Here is a 22093-nt window from a genome sequence, read left to right on the forward strand (position 1 = left end):
AAAACTGTTATATAACAATTTTAAAATTATTGCATAGTTATATATATATATTTTTAAAAAATTGAATTTAAATAGATAAGTACATGTAAAATTAAAGACTATTTAAATTTACATATAATTTTAAAATGATCAAAGAACTCAAAATACTTAGGTGCTAAAATTATTATACGATTATTTTTAATCAAATTTTGAATTTAAAATGATAGATGCATAGTAGGAGATTAAAGTCCACCTTGCTTAAAGTGACAAGACAACTAATAATAGTATGTTTTTTTTAATCAAAACTACCTTGGGTATTTTCTCCTCAATTAAAAGGTCATTTCAAAGTGATCAAATGATTTCAAAAAGGGACCATATAAATATTTTGACTAAACCTTTTATATATTTATTTTCTTTTATAAATATGAATAAAAAATAGTTTCAAGGAGGCTATTGCATTGTATCTACGATTTCAAACTAATCAAATAATAATAAATAAATAAACATGCCAGTTTTGATGAAAATTATTATTATTATTATTATTTAATTTTGAACTACACATATGCAATGTAGGAGTTCATGGGAGTCCACTCATATTTCAAATTGATTTTAAAAATGATAAATCGTGTTATAGGTATATGTCATTTTCATCTTGAATTTTAAATAGATAAAAGTCATTGAAAATTTGAAATCCACATGATCAAACAATCTAAAAATAATTATGAACGGCCTCGGTCGAATACCTGTAAAAAATAAAAAATTTGTCCTCCGGAATTATCGTATGATAATTTTAGCCAAAATTATTATATTTATAATTTTATAATAACTTATAAAATTTATAAGTTTTTTAAAAATATATTTTTTATTTTAAAATTCATAGAGACAGTAATTTTAATATATATAGTATAATTCATATCACTTTACCCATTATTTTTAAAAGTCAATGAGAAGTTGTCCTCACCCTAAGTACACTTGATCACGATTCAGATTCAACAATTTTTACAGTTTAAAATCGTTAGTTCAACAATTTCTGATAGATGAGTCTTAACTTTAATTGTATAAGACGATTACAGTTCACGGTTCGAAACTGTCGAATATAAAAAATTTAAAATTTATTAAAAAAATGACTTGCATTTATTTAAATTGTCTATATGGATCCTTAGGATATAGGAGAATCAAAGTTTATGTAGTTCTTTTACATTTTTACCCTTTTATATTTGGAAATGTCATTGTTGTTCACTTTCATTTCCTGTTCCCGATTCATTCCTTTAGTATCAAAACCTTTGATTTCGTCATCTGAAAGTTGCATTCCTTATATTTTTTTTTCTCAACTCGGGTTCAATCGTCGAGTAATACTTGAGCTTCAATGAGTCAGGAGACAAAGTCGATCGTCGTTCATCTAATATGTTATCACTTACACTGAACGCCTGCTCCACGACAACAATTGACACTGAGATAAGCTAAAATTTCTTTGACGATCACGGAGAGAACGGAAAAGCTTTAAGCCTTTTGTGACCATCACTTTAAGATATTTAAATTTTAAAATTTCTTTATCGATCACGGAGAGGACGGGAAAACTTTAAGTCTTATGTGACCACCACTTTAAGATATTAAAATTTTCACTGTCTGTTTCATTAAAATCAAAAAAAGTCATAAAATAATTCTCAAGTTCCTGTGTGAAACTTGAGGATCCTCATGGGTGTTTCGTCCGTTCTTTTAATAAAAGTTATGTTTTTATAAGTTTTAAATTATTACTAGTAATTTGTTATATTTCAGAAATATTAATTTGTATTCTATATTTTACATAATGCAGTGAGATAATAAATATCGAAAAGTTATTTGGTTGTATTATTAAATATTTTAAAATTTTCACAAATACTACTACAAATATTTCATTATTGTAAAAATAATTATATATTAGTATTAGTATTTTATGAAAAAAAATAAACATAATAATTCTTTATATTGAAATGAATCTTGTAATAATTGATATGTTAATTTGTTGGTATATCACCTGGAAATTTTTTAAATCTCATTTCATTAGTTTTACAAAACTTATCTCATTGTTTCATTAAAGATAATGCGGCCATAAATAAGAAATTATAGTTCTAATTGATTTAATATGATTTTTTTAAAAAAAAATAATCTATTTTGAACACATAAATTTAAAATTGGCATACACAGCTAATATAAAAAAAATAAACATAATAATATTGAACTATCATTATCTAATAATATTAAAAATATTTTATGAGTTAATCCATATTTTTCTAAAATTAAACATAATAATTGTGCGATGTTAAGAGCAGTATGCGATTCATCCAAAACTCTATAAGCTAACCATTTTTTTTAGAAGTTCAAAGAGTTATTGATCCAATGACAAATCACACTCATATATAAATATGTTTGACAATTATCACTCTAAATATTGGAATATAAAGAAAATTTATTATTTGATTTACTAAATTCATCAATTAAATTCTTTTTTTACTTTTTTTTTAAAAAATTATATGAGTAAATGTAGTCCTGTGAATGCATTTAGCACATAAGTTAAGATATTCTTTCAAAAAATCTTTAAGTGTATATTTAGATCCAAAACTAAAAGAAAGATATTATGAAAAATAAATTCAGCTAATGATTCTCTTAATTTATTATCAGAATATAAAAATAAATTAGAATCAGTACTACCGTTAGTTGAAGAAATCCTAAATAATTATGTTTAAGAACGGTCAAGTCTCTATTCCATCGGGTACTTTATTTCTATGTGTCGTCTCAACGACTCATAGCCCCCGCCAACTTGAAATTTGTATAAAGCATTGCAGTATTTACATTTTGTACGCAATTCTTTTAATGGAAGAGTGACATTCTCAAAATGATTAGTAAAAATAGAAGATTTTAGAGGAGGAATTTTTGCATCAGTACTTCCTTATATTTCGGATGTCGGAAGATCCTCATTCTTATTATCGATGGATTGAATGTTGGAGTTTTCATGCAGATTCACTATTTCCTTTCCTCTCCAAGATCGAGATAATGAACCTCGACTGTCTCCTTCCATTGTAGTTGAAAGTTGGAAATTAAAGTACATAGAAATAGAGACTTGGAGTCAAAAATATGTAGAGAATGCGAAATTGAGAATGAGAGCAAAGAAAATAGATGTGGAAACGATGAAATGGACTCTTTATTTATAGAGTTTGGATAGTAACAGACACTAAATCATAGTTATTAATTTAAAAATGATCAAATGATCTTAACCGTTAAATAATATTTAAAAAAATATCCCCCCAAAACGGTTTAGAACCACCGATTTCAACGTGGCTAGGAACCTCCAATTAACCGGTGGTTTAAAAATGTTGAATTGACAAGCCCAACCGGCGGTCCATCAGTTTTTGAGGGCATGGAACCGTAACCGATCCGACAACCCAGATTAACGGGTAACTGGCCAATTGACCCATTTACAGGCCCAAATCAAGTCCCGGCCGGACCCGGTCCGGGGTCAGGCCTAACCATAACAAAACTTTATATATATATATATATATATATATATATATATATATATATATATATATATATATATATATATATATATATTAGAAAATTATAATCCAGTAATTTTAGCAAAACTTCATTTTTGTCTTTTATGCAACAATCTCAGCATAACATGGCCGCCCTCCTGAACCCAACAGTATCGTGTATTCTTTATAATTCATCATCAATCAACAGACTCCACAATTCTGAAGCTGAACAAAAAAAAAAGAAAGGGGCAGTAAAAGAGCATGATCAGAAGACGAGAAGTGCCGAGGGGTCGCAGCAGCACCCATCCAAGATGCAGCAAAAGCACAATAAAGAGACGCTGCAGTCAAATCAACATGTATCCATATATCAACGATATATAAATCTATGATTTTTCTTTCTGATTAATTTCCTTCCAGATCAAACTGTTCTGGCCAATTACAGACAAATAGGGAAATTAAAGGTGAAGGCACCAACCATTGTTCAATAAACCTGGAAGTTTTTCCTGATGATGATGATGGAGCAGCAGCATACTGTGGGGCAACCATCACAGGCGGCCCTTCATGATCATAATATCACATATGAAAGCAAACGCATGAGAACTGGCTCTAAGTGATCGATATGGAGCGAACATGAAGAGCAGTAATTAAGTTGATGCATCACCTTGAGCCGGGCTACTCATGGCAGAGCTTTTGGAGAAGCTTTAGAGATCAGCTGAATATAATTAAGAAGGAAGCACAGAGCAGGACAGGACAGCAGGGGGAGATGAAGACGTTCGGTTTGTACAGAGGCAGATATGGATGATCAGGGGATTAAGTAATCCAGTCCGAGATTTTTAATTCTATACTTGAAATTATTTTTAAAACAAATTAAATGAAGAAACTATTTTTTTGTTTAGTTTTTATAAACATTTTTTTAAAGTTTTTATTAGAATAGACCGGATCTAATGGATTGGTTTTGAGAAATGTACGTCTCAGTCGACATTAATTGTTCGGCCCTGTATATATCTGCCACTTATTATTGAATTCTTTGCTTGAGCTTATCTTTAAGGCCTATTTATCTATTTATTTATTTTTAAAAAATAACATCTATAATTAAATTTTTGGGCCTTCAATCCAACTAATTTTGAAATTGAACCGCCTAGTCCGACCGGCATTCGAAAAGCACAAACAAAACTAAGTGGATTGGGTCAAATCAATTCAAACAAACTGAGTAAGACAAGCCTTTGGATTCAAATGGATTGACCAATTCAAATGAGTCTTTGAGTTTGAGTGGGTTAGTGAGTCTGATTGGACAAGTTAGTATGGGTAAGTCAAACAAGTTAAATACTTCAGATGTTGCAATCAAGTCAAATGGTCAATTAATCCAAATGAGTTGGCTTGTCCGGTCACACCCAACAAGATAAATGGATGATTAGTCGGGTGAGTAAGATAGGTCATTTATTTCGAGTAGTCCAAATGGTATGGTCAAGTGATTGGGTAGAGCAAGTCTTGCTCAATCAATTTAGTTAAAATATTTTACTAAATATTCTCAGGTTTAAATATTTTTAGTGAGATCTTAAGTGTCCGTAGAAAATCTTTACCTTTTAGAAATATTAGCAAAAGGAATTAAGGTAATGAAAAGTGCTAACCATTATGCTAAATTAATTTATAATCCATTTCAGATTAATTAATCAATAACCTTTACATGCATTTTAAACCAGACGTAATTTTTTGAATTTTCAAACCTAACACAATATTTTTTTTATTTTAAATATAATGCATGATAAATTTCACCATCTACTCACAACCATCAAAATGATAAAGTCTAATGCCACCTCGCTAAAGAACACTTAACATGTTAGTTAGTCCCTTCGGATGGATCTAGTGGCTAGCGCATGAAGTATTATCATAATGAAGTCTGAGGTTCGAATCTCGGTAAAGCCGAGATAAATACCTCCCTTATGTGCTAGTCACTATTCCAAAGGCTAGTAGCCGCGCGTGATTTACCTTCTCTGTGTTGACCTTGAGACGGGTTGGCGAGGGTGCTGGGGGTGAGCGTATTCACCTTTTACCCCAACTTATGCATGTTAGTTATCTCTCGGGACGGTGAGATGGTTAAAATATAAAATATTATCATATGAGATTTTGAGATCGAAATTCAACGTATCTGAGTATACCTTCTCCTATACCTTGCCATCTGTACTAATGACTAATAGTCACCCATGATTTACCTCCTCCGATGGGTCTAGTGGCTAGCGTATGAGGTGTTGTCATAATGAGGTCTGGGGTTCAAATCTCGGTAAAGTCGAGGTAAATACCTCCCTTATATATTAGTCATTATTCTAAAGGTTAGTAGTCGTCCGTGATTTACCTTCTCCATGTTGATCCTGAGATGAGTTGACACCAAATTATCTTTTGTCACTCATATTCATCTGTACATTTTCAATTTATTCTGATCACCAATAATTTTTTTTTTTATAAAATCAAATCAGTCATCTCTAAACTTAATTAATCGGATCTTACAAACTCAATAGCCGATTTATCATGCATGCCAACACGGAATGAGCCATAAACAAGACCTTATGCCCTTTCCCACCCAAGCTTGACTCCTAAGACGGAAAAAAAACCTACTTTAAACTTCAAAATTCGATAACTCACTCTCACTCTCACTCTCACTCTCACTCTCAAGGTCATCACCAGTGGCAGTGTTGGCACCTCCATAGTCGTTGCCTCTCATTCCCTCTTCAATATTGTCTTCCTCCTCATTAGCTAAACCATCCGAGAATCATTTGGCATCACAAGGTACAGATGAGATCACCATGACTAACGTTGCTCATTGTACCTTCATTAGGATCCCCACAACATGTAGATCCTTGATAGTCTGTGGTGGCAATTTGTTGGTACAATCAACCCATATTCAAGATTGATTACAGTATAAATTATGTTTTGATATTTGAGCAAGATTGAATAGTAGAGTAGGGCATATACTTAACAGTTGATAAAATCAAAATGAGTCGAGGTTGAGTAGATATTTGATAGTACAAAAAGTCCAATAAAAAATTGACAAAAGGAAAAAAATCAAGTGAGTAAAGGTTAATTAGGCATTTGACAGTTGCAAAGTTCAATATGTGTTGATATATAATGAATGTACAAGCTGAGTCAAGGTAGGCTGAATTGTTGGGACCAATGCGAGATAGAGAGGAGTGAGTAACTCCTTCAATTTTTCTTGAACCCCTCTTTTATAGGACAGTTATTAGGCTGATTTCAGCTATCAGTTGATTGTCTCTCCCATATCCTCTATATTTTTGACCATTGCTCTGACCTATCAGTTCCATGGCTTCATCCACCTCAGCATCAATCGATTGCTCATCCTAATAGTTGATTGATTTCTCAATGTGAGACTAAAATCCCATTTACAATGGAACTTCTTCTCTTCCACCTCTTCTCCATTCACATTTAATCAACAATATTAGTGGGTATACAATTTTTTTAATGAAATTTAATTGTATTTATTGTGTCTTGTTTAATTTAATAAATTTATTATCAATGCAACATTCGAGATCATTTAGTTTCAATTTTTTTTCTCTCAATTACATTTGTCCATCAATACTCACATAAAATTTAGTATGAAATTAGTATGAATCTAATTTTTCATGCACAAAATCTCTGAAAATTAATTTTTAGTTAAGCTTAGATACACTCAAGGAAAACTCTTAAGGATAGACACATAAATAATGGGACCCATCATTTCACTTTTTATGGGTCCCATCATTTATGTGTTTATCCTTAAGGGTGCGTTTGGTTCAAGTCATCATGTATAACCTTGGTTATGTGATTACCAGGTAATCACATAACCAAGGTTATAGGGAATAAAACATAACCAAATGTTGTTTGGTTCAACTTAAGTAATGCAACAAAAACTTGTTTGTTTGAAGGTTTTAATGAATACCCTAGTTTAATATTTTACCGTATTACCCTAAGTTACAAAACCAACTATACATATTATTATTATTATTATTATTATTATTTATTTATTTATTATTATTATTATTATTTATTTTTTAATATTTTTTTACTTTTCTTTTTCCTGTATATTTTTTTACTTTTTTATGTGTTTTTTTATTTTTTAATGTTTTTATATTTTTATATTATTTATATTTATATTTTTTTTATTTTTTTACATTTTTAAAATTTTTATTTTTATTTTTAATTTTATTTTTATTTTTAAAATTTTTATAATTTTTTTTAAATTTTTTAAATTTTTTTAAATTTTTTAAAATTTTTAAATTTTTATAATTTTTTTAAAATTTTTAAATTTTTTAAAATTTTATTTTTTATTTTTAAAATTTTTATTTTTTTATTTTTTATTTTTAAAATTTTTATTTTTTTTATTTTTTAAATTATTTTTTTTTTTTAAATAAATCTTTAAATTTTTTAAAACATTTTTAAAATTTTTTTTTTACATTTTTTAATAATTTTTTACATTTTTTCTCTTTTTTTCATGTTTTTTCTTATCATAGTGTATTTTTGGTAAAAAAAATTCGTTAACCCCGGAATCAACAAAAACCTTAGGGGGCGTTTGGTACGCGCGTTTTCCATTTTTATTTTCTGAAAAACGCGCGTTTTCTGGAAAATGGTGTTTGGTTTGCGTTTTCCGCGCGCGTTTTGTAAAAAATTGGCTATCGTTTTCTAGAAAAACAGAGAATGACAAAAAGTCGTTTTCTGTTTTCTAGAAAAACCTTAGTTTTCTGAGGTTTTCCGATTCCGGACTGCATGACCCTTTTGCTGACGTGTCGGGCATGAAACATTACTTGGGAATCATCGAATACCTAAACTAAACAAGGTTTTTGTTGATAACCTTGGATGGATAATCATGTTTATCAAGAATAACCTCGAACCAAATGCACCCTAAGAGTTTTTCTTAAGATTTTTCCTTAAGAATATCATTTTTCTTTTTAGTTTATTTAGAAGCATGTGATAAATCAACAACAATCAATCTTCTATAACTCCACACATTATTAACTTGTCGACGTCTTAACCAAATCATTAGCGAGACTACTGTTTCTAAAAATGTGTTGGTAATCAACTTCAACATCTAGTACCCTTGGATTAGCAAGGAGAACAACTAAAATAAAATATTAATCACAATTAATTTAAATCAGCAAGATTAACAAACGACAATTTGGTGCTACCATTGCAAATCATTATTCTTCCACATTCACGATCATTATATTTGTGACAATATTTTTGTAAAACCTTGTAAGCAACTTGCTATTGAATCTAGAAATTTAAGATGAAATTTAAGGTTGACAGGAGTGAAAACGAATTTGAACCTGAATTTTTCAGATCGACTCTAAAAATATTTAATTTGTACTTAAAATTATCAAATTCAAGTCAAATTTAAACTCGTAACATTTTATTCAAACTTTAATCGAACTTTAATTATTTTTACATAATTTTATTTTAAATATATTTAAGATCCAAATAATTTAAATTTAAGTCATTTTAAGCTATAATTTATTTATGCTCGAATCAAAGTTTAAACAATTTAAATTTGAACTTGAATTTTATTTCACACAGGGAAGTGAACTTTGGAAGTGAGTTATTGAATGTAGAATTTTAAGGTGGACTTGATTGGGGGGTTTTGGGTAATTTGATCTGGGAATCATATTTAGGTCTTCAAAGGGAAATCAGGTTTCCTCCATTCCCATTAGCATGCATACTTCTTGTTTATTGACCTGTCCCAGTACCACCACGTTATTGGCAAGCTCCTCTTTATTTTTCTTTTTAGTTTTAAAGCTTTTCTTTCATTTTGATCATTTATGTTTATCCTATCAGAAATATAATTAATCAACTAGAGTCAAGTGGAAAGGCAAGTAGGAAATGTCTATTGTACCAAATTGCTTTCTTTCCTGACTTTATTTTCTTCTTGAATTGATTGCTGATAATATAGCTCGTTGATTGAATTATATTAGGAAAGGTGATAAAAGTTTCTTTTTATAATATACGTATAGAAGAATTGGAAGGTCCTTTTAATGAAGGTAGATTCTAAATCCAAAGTACTTGCCAACTAAGCTAATTAACATTGAGAGGGTATTCCGATCTGTACAAAGACCATTATGGGTCACAATCATCCACTAGAATGTCCTTGTGAAGGAAAACACTCCATTCTAGTTGATTCATTCCTTTTCCAAGTCGTCATGGCAACCAAACAAATGTTATGGCTACTTAAAAATATAAGAAAATGACGACTGCTCTTGATAGCCTGCATAATCACCCACCCAAATACAGAACAGCTCTCTGCTCTATCAATTACCAAAAGGGCACAGACAAAACAATAATGGTAACACAAGGAAATCGAATTACCACGACTTAGACAGATCTGTTCTCTAGACAAATTTATCTGTTAGTGTTTTCTAAACAAGTTATCAGTAGTTCAAGATTCATTACCCAACATCCAGAGAGATGCATCCAATATATAACACTAAAAGCCCACAAATTTCAAGTGAGTCGGTTATAGCCTGAGCCCCGATGGAAGGTTTTTAGATTCAAAAGTGCACCTCAGGTAAAATAGCTAATTCTTGCCAAGAGCTGGTTCTTAAATCTAGGCACTAGCATCCAACTCAATGTCTGAAGGGACTTGACTTCCATGATTAGTATAATTAGCTGAACCACCAGATCGACCCCCTCTCCCCTTCGCATTATAATAGTTTCTAGGGTAGTAGTTAGAGTCATAGTACTGACTCCGGCCATTCTGGTAACTGCCGTTCCCACCTCGGCCACCACGACCACCACCACGATAACCCCTCCGGCCTCCAGGACCGCCTATGCCACCATGAATTGCACCTCGAGTATTGTGGTAAGGCCTACGCGAATGATATTGGTGTTCTTTCTGCTCCACATCCCTAGGATTTAGATTTTCTGAAACTATTTCTGGATTTTCAAACTCTTGATTGAAGACAGCAACTGCTGGAGAGCTAACAGTGTCCAGTTCATCCTGCAAGTGGAACAAAAAGACAGAAAGATGTAGAAAATTGAAGATCAATTTTACTTGGGACAGAAAAGGATTGGGTTGCAGTGGTTACAGTGAGTAGCTGTTCATCAGCAAGGCTAACTTCATGATCAGGGTAAACATCATTTGGTTGAAAGTCTTGCTGTTCATCCTCCTGCAGGACAACAAACATCAGATTTCACTTTGTTCTACAAGTATTTTTAAACAAGCAAGATTCTCATTTCAAAAAAATAAAAAATAAAAAATAGAGAAAATATTTGACGCTAGCAATAGCTATAAGTCAAAACAAAGGTATTGTCAGCAATACAAGGCATTAACAATAGATATCAACCAAGATTTAAGAGTAATTGTAGACAAGGATGGTTTCATACTTTCTTTATCTAATGGCATGTTTATATAATAAAGGCATTGTTTTGAACAAGAGCCTGTCTAATATGAGAAAGGAGATCCATTCTAGTTTGTCTTATTCTCCAATTCCCCCACCAACTTCTTCCGTCGCTTCCCATTTTTAATCCTTCAATTAGTACCATAGCAAACTGATTCAATACTTCTGGCTCACCTTCTTCCTCTTCTCTTCTCCTTTCCAGATATCCATTTTCTTTTGCCTCCCTCCCATCTCTTCCTCTTCTCGAATACACTAACTTGTCTTCTATATTCACCCTGACCCTTTTTCCAAGTACTCATTCTACATTTTATGACTTTCCCCTATATCAACAGCCATCTCTCTATGCTATTCATACACTCTTGGGCATAGCATAGACAGAGCTCACAGCTAATTGCTATTTGGCCTTCTCATCCTCACCATTGCTCATTCCCCAACTTTAGCCACTTAAATGCTCAAACCTGACGCAAACCCTGAATCAGGTATGTTTCTCAAAATCAAATCTATTTTTGTTACTTATTGAGGTGTAGCGTGCAGACAGAATGGAAGTGGCACGCTTCGCTGAATGCTGGATGGATAGCAGAAATAGTCAATGTATACAGATTAGAGTCAACATTTAGGTAGATCAATATAATAGTGTTACAGATTAACTACTTATAAATACTATATAAGTATGTGGCATTGGATCAATTAAACTAATCTCTCTTCTACAGAAAAAAAAAAAGAGTTCACATTGAATAGTTTACATTTTCTCTCAGGTCTAATTACTGGGAAGAAAATTTGGAAGAGGTAAAAGACAGCCTCACAAAATTGTATATGCAACTCCATTTATGCATATTTTTGTCCCTTTCCCTCCTCTCCATATATTCCATCATAGAAAAGCTAAGGAAGAAGAGTCATTGTGTGGAAAAAAAACACAACATATAAAGGATAAATTTACATGCCTTGGTGCTGCATATAGAAGAGTTTTGATTTAAAACCATGAACCACTAGATGCGGTGGAATAAATGTGTAGTACCAAGGAACACCCCTTAAAAAGTTAAACCTAAACATGCTACAGCACATCTATTTCTTGTGTCACTTTCATCAAATAGAAATCTGTTAAAAAATTTACATCTTTCTAACGAATGGTTGACAATGGAAGGTGTGTGCAAATTTTGACATCTAAATTTTCAAGCGCATCTAAATTTTCAAGTGCATCTCTAGAGTTTAAGAGAAAGAATGACAAATTCCACAGGAAACACCTAAAAAACATCGAATGGCAGCAGAAGACACAGCAACAAAAGGTTATTACAGTTACAAATAAAAAAAAAAAAACAGCCCGGTGCACGAAGCTCCCGCCATGTGGGGTCCCGAGGAAGGATCCATTGTACGCAGTCTTACCCTGCTTTTTTTGCAAGAGACTGTTTCCAGGATTCGAACCCGTGACCTTTTGATCACATGACAACAACTTTACCGTTACGCCAAGGCTCCCCTTCATTACAATTACAAATAAAATTTTATTTAATTTTACTTTTTTATATATTCAGATTTAGCTTAACTTTATTCCATGTTTACTGTTACAAGATTGAATCTAATGCTAGATTTTCCTGAAGGATAGTTGCGGACAGAATAGGAGCAAGATAAATTCAACAAATGGATCATCCTACTTCAGTTGTTTCATCTGATGGAAAGATCAGTAAAAGGACAGCCTGGTGCACGAAGCTCCCGCCATACGGGGTTCCGGGGAAGAATCCATTGTACGCAACCTTACCTGCTTTTTGCAAGAGGTTGTTTCCAGGATTCGAACCCGTGGCCTTTTGATCACATGGCAACAACTTTTCCGTTGCACCAAGGCCCCCCTTCATCTGATGGAAAGATCAGTATTTGAATGAATAAATTTGAGCATCTATCCTTTGTAACTCATCCACCACTACAGTGAAAACTAATTGAAACTTGGTGAAGATTAAAAAAAGTCATCTATGTCTCTCTCTCCATATGCATTCAATAGAATAACTCAAAGAAAATTTCATTTGTCATCCTTTCCCCGCATTCTTCAATTGTTCACATATCCTTGTTTTTCCACTTTTTATGAGGAAGGAAACAATGAAAAAGATGGAACTCCGAAGAAAGAAAGAATCTAGGTCCTACAAGAAACCCATCTGTTGTTACAAAAATAGTAAAGAATAAAACTAAGATATTTTAACATGGAAAACGAATTATTAGATTGCTTAAATAATATTAGCATTTAGCAAACCTGGAATCTCTTTTGCAGGCAGCAGAAGAAACATGTTAACAGTATTAGATATTAGGTATTGTGAATTTCATGGTTTCAAGCAGCGATAGGTAGTAGTCAGCATCGTTAACATATAGCATTCAAATTGTTGACCAATATATGGGTAAAATTCACTGTGTCGTCGTAGTGACACAAGTTTGGTGGTACCAACTAAGATAAGCCTGTCTCAACTAGTCTCGTTCTGTTGCATCCCATGACTAATCATTTGATTTTGTCACAAAAAACAAGATGCAATATGCGGGAAGGCAAAGCGAGGAAAGACCAATCAAAGCACATCATTAATAAAGAAGAGCAGTGAAATCAGAGTAGGAGAAAAGAATATGTTTCCATGTTCTATAGTCAAGTTTTCTGTGGTTGATCGAGATATACATACATATTACATGAACAAACCAATTCCAATACTAGATGTCCTAAGAGCATTATTTAGTCTAGGTTTCAGAAAATTCTCATAGAATGTTAAAGGATCTAATGCTCTCATTTGATTTTCGACCCTCATTTTGGTATAGTAAGGCATAATCATTAGTGTTTTTTTATAATATTTTTACTCTTAAAAGTTTAATTCAATTGACAATTTAATTGCTATAGGCTTATAAAACTTAAGTTGAAGATGAACATAAAATTAAAATTCATTTAAGTTAATCACAACATATTTTGAAGTGTGTCCGCATTTCAGTTCAGTCTGAGATTGAAACTACAAAATGGCATTTAAACCTTTGCAGATTTATTTCCATAAAGATACAGAACTATATATAACTATATATATCTATAATCATTCCTTGTTATTTAATACAATCTGTTTCTTCATAGAATTAGATCCCCATTTCAAGGTCAAAGTTTTCCAACTCAGGATCCCCTTAGGGGGTGATTAATGACCTCCCCTCCTGTCTTTCAATACTTTTCCTCCGACCCTACCACTCTTATCTTTTTCTTCCTTGGCTTTATCATAGTATCATATCCCCATTTCAAGGGTCAGAAAGAGAGATCTGTTTTCACACCCAGGACCTTATTGCAGTTGTTGTATGTGTCACTTTTAGGAGAAGGCCACTTGAGAGACTTTCTTGTGAGATAATTTTTTCCTCCAAGTTCCATTTCATCTTTTTCTTCTTTCTTTATTGTCATTTATTCTCTCTTTATCCTCTCAATTATTGATGCTTTAATTTGAGGTTGAGCGGATTATTAGTTGTATGCTTTGTTAACTACTTAAATCTTTTTCACCTACATGTGAATATTATATAATTTTTCCATTTCATTATGGTCATTTTTTAATGTAGTTATATAACAAACAAGACAGATAGTATCTATGCTCCAACATAAAGAGTGTTAAGAGCATTAGATATTAAGCTTTGTGTAGTTGCATATAAGTATTTTAGATCTCGAGTTTCTACTTAAATCCTACATGTATACGTAATAATTCCCTTATGGCATAATATAATATGTTTCCTTTATCAAACTTAACGAAGCAAAGTGATATTATCCATGATTGATCAAGTTAGCATCAAGTTCCAAAAGTAACTCATGCGACTGCTGGCAACGGGTATCATATAATACCAATCCAAATTTGGTTGGCATGATGGAGGTGATAACCATATTATGTTGCTAAATTAGAATCTTGCTTAAGTTGAGGTGGTAGAAACTTTGCCGGTGAACTTTTATAAATCTCCCTATCTGACCATATTATTAACCCAGACCAGATCACTGATAAAATAGAGATGCATTATCTTGGTTTGCATGGTTTCAACAACTAAAGCTGAGTTACCCTTTTTTATCAATAAAAATATCTACTATAACTAAAACTATAGGCATGATGTTTCCCAGGAGTAAATTTAGGTATCAAAATATACTCCTATGAACAAAAACCTCATCAACCAAGTATAGATATAATTATTCCAAAAAAAAAAGAGAGAAAGATTTGAAGCCATTTCTTGATGGACAGGTGATGATAGCAAAATCTGCTGCATGATCTTAATTAAACTTTGAAAGGGAACCTACCCATATTCCATAGTCTCAACTATAAAGAAACTAGAAAATAAGTCAGCAACAAGCAGAAATCTCAGACATATAAATGAGAAGTTTTCCAGATAGAATTTGTATGATATTATAAAAGGTTAGACCTTCCATGAAACCTGGAACCTACAATTGTCTCCATAAAGAGTGATAGGAGCAAAAAAAAGGAACTTGGCATTAGTAGATTAGATGTATTGCAGCAGCATCCATATGAATATATGTGCCTCAACTGCTAATCTCGAGGGTATATCTCCCAAAAGAAAAAATAATCAACAAAACATAAATGTTATAATATTGTTTAAATGATTTAAACAATGAGAGAGGCATCTTTTATAGGCCTTATAATAACCAAATCTCATACGACTCAGGCAAAGTAGACTAAGTTTGCTTGATATAATAAAAGGAAAAATATGGATTAATATTTTGGTAACTTGGCAAGTTAAATAAATATACATTAGAATTGATTTTTCTCACAATATGAGTCAAAGAAATGAACAACAATTGCAGCAAAAGGTATTCATCCCCAAGTTATGTAAAGGAAGGTAAATCACTAGCTAGGGGTTGGGAAGAGTTTTTTTCCCGAGGGCATGTGCCCATCAGGAATTGATCCCCTACACATTGTAGCAAATTTATCACCCTCTAGCCAACTGGACACCCCCGTGGGGACAAAGAAATGAACATCAATGAACTTAGAGAAATATTCATAAGAGTGCTCAAATTTATGAACAGCTTCACATAATTTACTATATTTACTTGTAGTCAGTAGGTAGACAAGCTCAAAAACAATATGGTTAATTGGCAAACCATGGAGCCAAAAAAGCTGGATACATCATAATAATCATTCCTCAATGTAAACCCCCTAAAAACTAGCATGTCTCTCTTAGATGCTCGATAGAATTCTTGTATCAAGGAAAGAAAAACAGATAAAAAAAACTAACTCAAGGCTTGTTGTTGTAGGCCTCATGGGAAAAATGCAGTTTGGAGGAGCAATAGGGCTGTTGATGATGTAGCAGTTTTGTCACCGTTCTCTTTTTTAGCAATAAATGTAAGATCCCACAAGGCTCACCCTCTTCAATCACATAAAATGGAATATGTGAAGAAACATAAAATGGAAAAAGACTCTTTCTAGCATAGGAACCATCCTATGTTTGAGTGAAGCGATAGAACTAGTGCTTGGGTTAAACCTGCTTCTTTGCGGTGTTTGATTTCTAGGGAGTATTTCTCTTTCTACTCTAGTTAGGTTTTTTTTTCTAATATAAATTAAGTATCAATATAAAGAAAATATATACGACTCCTAGAATTAAGTAGTAAAAGTTAAAAGATGAGAAACAAAATATATTTAAGGAGAAGATAGGAATACAAGCATTACATAAAAAACTCTAATACGATATGGGATAAGATAGCATCAAAATTGAAAATAATAGCTAAAAGTGTACTAATCAAAGGGACAAACACGTAAGAAATCTTGGTGGTGGAGGAATGAGAAAGTATAAGAGAAAGTGAAGAAAAAACAAACAACGTATAAGAAATTATATATTTGTAATATTGAGGAAAACTTTAAAAAAAATATACAAAATCTAAGAAAGAGATTATAAAAAAGTAGTGAATGAAGAAAAAAATGAAACTTTTGAACAATTATATCAAAAATTGAATACAAAAGAAGGGGAAAGAGACATTTATAAAATAGCTAAAGTCAAGATCTAAAATTTTGACCCGTGCCAAGGTTTTGGTCCTGAACGGAACGATACAGTTTCGGTACCGTATCGTGCCGTGCCAATATAGTTTCAGTATTTTTTAAATAAAAAATATATTAATTAAAAAAATAAAATATTTAACATAAATATTTAAAAAATAAACAAAATAAACAATATAACAAATAATCTTTAAAAAAAGGGAAAAGATATGAAAATAGATAGATAAATAAATAAATAAATAAAAAATTTATTATAATTTTTAAATTAAAATAAATAGAATATAAAATTAGTTAGATAATTTTATTAGGGTTTAATAAAACTTCTTTAAATTATCTCCATCATACATAGCAGTTGATTAAAATAATTAATCTAAGTTTAATTTTTTTTAAAAATTCTGAAATCTAACACCACTCGCAAGATCGCGCAACTTCGGTGCTGCTGCGAGGTTGCACGACCCCTCATCTATAGTCGCTGGAATTGCATGACACCTTCGGCACGACCGCGGTGGTCGTGCAACCCCTCAGCTATGGCCGTGGGATTGCGTGACTCCTCCGGCACGATCGCAGTGGTCGTGCGACCCCTTGCGGCCGCAAGGTCGTGCGACGTCTCTGCAGCGGCAGCAGAAGGGTTAAGCGACCTCTCTACTGCTATTGCGGGGTTGAGTGACCCCTCTACCACAACCACAGGATCGTGCAACACGTCATAGCTGTCGTGGGTATGGTGTCGGGGTCGTGCCGGCACCGGTCATTTGGCAAAACGAGATGTTTTGTCAATTTCGACCGTCTCAGCACAACGCTTTAAAACATGGCTAAAGTAAGAGAAATAAAAACAAGATATCTTATCCGAATAAAATGTATTAAAGATAAATGCAATAGAGTACTAGTAAACAATGAAAAAAATAAAAGATGTGGAAGAAGTATTTTTATCAACTTTTTAATGAAAATTTGTGTATAAAAATTTTAATTTTTATCGTAGAATTCAAACTTTAGAAGTAAAACAAGTTTTAAATGAAATGCACAATGAAAAAACTGTTGAATCAGATGATATTCCGATAGAAGTATGAAAGTAACTAGGCAAACAAGATATTGAATGACTTACAAAATTATTTAACATGATATTAAAAACAAAAAAAAATCTAATCAATAGAAGATAAACACTTTAGTTCCCTTATATAAGAACAAAGAAAACGTAAAAATTATACAAACTATAGGGGTATTAAACTAATGAGTTATACAATGAAACTTCGAGAAAAAGTAATAGAAAAAATTAAGAAAAAAGGCTATGGTTACCGAAAATTAATTTAGGTTTATGTCTAAAAGGTCGACAATAGAAACTATACATCTTCTTTAATGAAAAATATAGGAAGCAAAAATAAAATCTACACATGATTGACTTAGAAAAAACTTATAATAGTCCAAGAGAAATTATATGAAGAATTTTAGAAAGGGGATGTGTTAGAATAACATATATTGAATTAATTAAAGATATGTATGAGCATATAACGACCAAAATGAAAACTTTAAACGGAGTAACTAAAGCATTTCTAATAGAGGTAGAGTTACATCAAGGATCAACTATAAGTTCCTATCTTTTTACACTATATGGACAAACTCACTGCATATATTCAAGAAACAATACCGTGGTACATGTTGTTTGCAGACGATATTATTTTAGTAGATGAAACGTGAATGAGTAAATGCTAAATTAGAATCTTAGCGGGAAACACTAGAAAAGAAAGGTTTTAGGCTAAGTAGAATAAAGAAAAAATATATAGAATTTAAATTTAGCAATATTAGACGTAATGAGATAATTATTAAAATATGAGAAAACAAGTTACTTGAAACTGAGAGCTTTAAATATTTAGGATCATTTTTGCAAAACGATAGAGGGATTGAGAAATATGTCTTATATAGAATATAAAGTTGAAATGGAGAAGAGCGTCAGTGTTTTATGTGATCGTAAAATACATCTAAAATTTAAATAAAAGTTCTACAAAACCGTAGTTAAACCTACTATATTATATGGAGTTGAATGTTGGGCTATGATTCGAGCAAAATTGCAGAGATAAGGATGTTAAATGGATGTGTATATTGGTGCAGACATCGATCCTATAGTGTGGATATATGAGGATGGACAGAATAAGAAATAAAAGTATCAAAGAGAAAAGTTGGAGTTATATCGGTTGAGGGAAAACCCCGAGAGACGCATTTAAGATGATACGGGCATGTACTTAAGAGTATAGATGATGATATAATAAGGGATAGTGTCCAATGGTGTAAAAGGATCCATATAGCCGACCCAACCTACTACATGACTAGATAAGTTGAATGAATAAAATGCATCAAATAAAAACATAGTAGAACCATAAAATTTCACATTCACCTCAGACACAACAGGAACTTGGACATCTTTAGATTGGACGACTAATGAGGGCACTGTCGTTGCCTCACTAATATGAATCTGACAAGAAGCACCATACTTTCCCACAGCAGCTGCCACATCACCAGGGGCCTTCATTTCTGGCGTAGTGGTGAAATAGTCTGAAGCCAAAATCTTGTTCAACTTTTCTCTCAATCCAGAATCTAAATTGTCCACAGCATGTACGTCAAAACCAACAAAAGATGCAGAAAAAAGAAACCTATCATCCACATATAACCAAAAGGCACTAACAGGTGAGCGATGTCCCAGGCTGGATAGGTTGATCAGCGTTCATAAGCCAGAGCTTTGCGTGCTGAAGGCAGGCATGGAGAGCGTCCTTATGAGAGACACCTGAATAGACCGGCCGCGAAGTGACAAAGGAGCCAAGCGCCGATATCGCATCGAGATCCTGCTCCCCAAGTAGGTCGGTGGCATCGTCCGTCACGTAGTCGTAGGTCAAGCAGCAGCCACGCTCGTGAGTCCTAGTCAGCATCATCGCCGCAAACTCGCTCTGGGGGTTGACATCGAACAGGCACCCGAAATAGACCAAGGTCAAAATGTCAATCACGGTCCGATCCGGCCCCTCCTTGTCATCAGCGGGGGCAGGGGTGTCTTCTTGAGGGGTAGAGACAGGAGGAGGGGGAGATACGGCAAGGTCGGTGGCGGAAGAGGCGCGGTCGAGCTCCTCCTGGACGGCGGCGGCGAGGGGACCCTGAAGCTTTTCGTACTCGTCGATGAGAGTGAGGATTGCGGTCTTGGAGCGGAGAACCTCTTCCTGCTCTTTGTTGAGCGGCTTCCCTTGGGCGAGTCTCTCCTCCATCTGCAAGATGCGGTTGTGTTTCTTGCGCAAGGCTCGGAGACGCTTATTCATCATGCTCATCACAGGTCCGTCAGCCATCGCCGACTCTACCACCGAAGACGCCATCACTTCCTCCTATCTGTTTCTCCTCTCGTCGGTGTGATACCACGGAGCAGTCGGGAACCTGTCCCGTTCACCGGAGGCGGCAGCGGCTCTTGGGCTTCTCTTCTATCGCGATGAGTAAAAAGGACGGCAGGAAGGAGGCGTGGGATTTGGGACTGGGGAAGAGGTCGACTCTTCGGGGCCTGGGATCGCAATAAAGAGGTCGGCTGTAAGGCCTTGTTTACTTGGATGGAAATATGGGTGAACTATTACTCAATTAGCATAAAGTAGTTATTTTGGCAGAATTCTCAAATCAATGCCCCTAATTTTCAAAACTTTCTTAAATTTCGCCACAGTTTACCATTCTCAAAAATATTTATTTTTCACTCGCTCATTTTTAAGATCATTAAAGTTATTTTTTTCAACTTCAAACTTGCCAAATATATATATAATATTTAAATTCAATTTGAAGTAAAAAAATATAAATAATTTTGACTCGGAGTAAAATTCAATCTCCAATTCATTTGAATCGTTGGAATGGATTCGAACAAAACTAAATTATAATTTAAAATGAATTAAATTTAAATTTGATTCAAATTATTCAAACTTTAATCTACATATATTTAAATTAAAATTATATAAAAATAAATAATTAGACACAAAAAATTATTAAAAATATTTGTGTTTAACTTGAACACAATAATTTTGAATATAATTTTGAATATCAATCAATACAAACCCCTTTAGGTCATTATTATTATACTTGATCCTGTTCAAAAGGCGTAAAGCTAGAAAGTTGGGATGTAAGAGTCTCGCTGACTAGATGAAGACCTTGTGTATATCTGCAAAATAAAATCAAACTAGGAAAGGGGTCCCTAGCGTTGACCCTCCGACGCTCAAGTTAGAAGTAGGAGAGGAAAAAAGTGAGTATTAAGGATAAAGATTTTTCTTATCTTTCTTCATATATGACATATCATTTTTATACCGTTTCTGGTGACTCTCTATCTTCCTCTGTTTAATGATATTGATTATCGACAAAGGATATTTTTGTCTTGTATTCTTCTCATTTAATGATAGATGGAGTGTTCTATTTGATTTTCTCTTTCCTTTATTAATTATCCGTCTTTTCCTCTTTTATCATTTTATCGATTCATTATGTGTATAATGTCAACGCCATTCTTTGAACCAGACGAGTGGTTCGCTCGGCTCGGGCTCCCGGCTCGCTTAGCTTGTTCTCCAGCCGACTGGGTTAACTACACTTGTTTACTCAGATGGTCGATCGAACAAGGATCCCTCCGATTGGTCGATGAACCACTTCCCGCTCGGGTGCAGTCGAGCCTTGCTAGCTTAAGCCTTGATATTGACCGCCTTGACTTTGACCTATACCGTGACAATTGACTCGAGCCAGGTAGGCTATTCCTTATCACCGCATAATAAGCCTCCCCTTCAAATCTAGTTGAAGGAGGATGCAAGTCCGACTGACTGGACAAGATATGTCTTTGGTGGCTTTGAAGCCCGTTCGGCCCAAATGCCATAGTGTCCGATCGGATTATGCTCGATCTGTAATCACTGGTTGGCTCACAAGCCAACGTCGCTCAGCTACATTTTGTCATTGTCAAGTTCAGTCCTGTGGCTCATTCCTTGCGCTGATTGGGAAGATGAGCAGCAACACTTGGCAAATTGTCTTCCGTTATGTGTTTCCTAGGGTGAGTCCGGTTGCGACTGACGTCATCCAAATTTCTTGAAAATTGTACAAATCCCTGCTAATTATGGCCGAGCATGCGACTATACCCTCTTAATTAAGTTCATTAAATGTTATCCGGTGACCGCAGGACGCGTGTCCCTGACTATCGTCGAACACTCAATGTGACAGGCGGGCATTCACTTGTGATGAGACATGCACCTTTTCAAAATCAATGATTAGATCTGCTTCTAGG

At 33.4% G+C, this 22093-nt stretch overlaps 2 protein-coding genes across 2 annotated transcripts; one reads left to right on the forward strand and one right to left on the reverse strand.

Moving 5' to 3' along the window:
- Positions 1–3616: 3616 nt before the first annotated feature.
- Positions 3617–4347, forward strand: LOC122054069. Its single transcript, XM_042615909.1, has 2 exons — positions 3617–3847; positions 3934–4347. Exons 1-2 carry the CDS (start codon positions 3617–3619, stop codon positions 4054–4056), a joined length of 354 nt encoding a protein of 117 aa, XP_042471843.1. The 3' UTR covers positions 4057–4347.
- Positions 4348–9808: 5461 nt separating this feature from the next.
- LOC122052523 lies at positions 9809–20356 on the reverse strand. Its single transcript, XM_042614087.1, has 4 exons — positions 19508–20356; positions 19220–19419; positions 10556–10636; positions 9809–10467 (listed from the first exon to the last, which is right to left on the reverse strand). Exons 1-4 carry the CDS (start codon positions 20178–20180, stop codon positions 10075–10077), a joined length of 1347 nt encoding a protein of 448 aa, XP_042470021.1. The 5' UTR covers positions 20181–20356; the 3' UTR covers positions 9809–10074.
- Positions 20357–22093: the final 1737 nt, after the last annotated feature.

This window comes from Zingiber officinale, chromosome 3A, assembly GCF_018446385.1.
Source record: "Zingiber officinale cultivar Zhangliang chromosome 3A, Zo_v1.1, whole genome shotgun sequence".
Taxonomy (NCBI): domain Eukaryota; kingdom Viridiplantae; phylum Streptophyta; class Magnoliopsida; order Zingiberales; family Zingiberaceae; genus Zingiber; species Zingiber officinale.

What these genes read in the sequence shown, in the direction of transcription:
- LOC122052523 (XM_042614087.1), bottom strand. Translation starts at nt 20,180, where the DNA reads ATGGCGTCTTCGGTGGTAGAGTCGGCGATGGCTGACGGACCTGTGATG. An exon ending in AAGTTCCTGTTGTGTCTGAG is followed by an intron (nt 10,637 to 19,219) that starts GTGAATGTGAAA and finishes GTTGTCCTGCAG; the next exon opens with GAGGATGAACAGCAAGACTT. An exon ending in CTGATGAACAGCTACTCACT is followed by an intron (nt 10,468 to 10,555) that starts GTAACCACTGCA and finishes TTCCACTTGCAG; the next exon opens with GATGAACTGGACACTGTTAG.
- LOC122054069 (XM_042615909.1), top strand. Translation starts at nt 3,617, where the DNA reads ATGCAACAATCTCAGCATAACATGGCCGCCCTCCTGAACCCAACAGTA. An exon ending in CGCTGCAGTCAAATCAACAT is followed by an intron (nt 3,848 to 3,933) that starts GTATCCATATAT and finishes GGCCAATTACAG; the next exon opens with ACAAATAGGGAAATTAAAGG.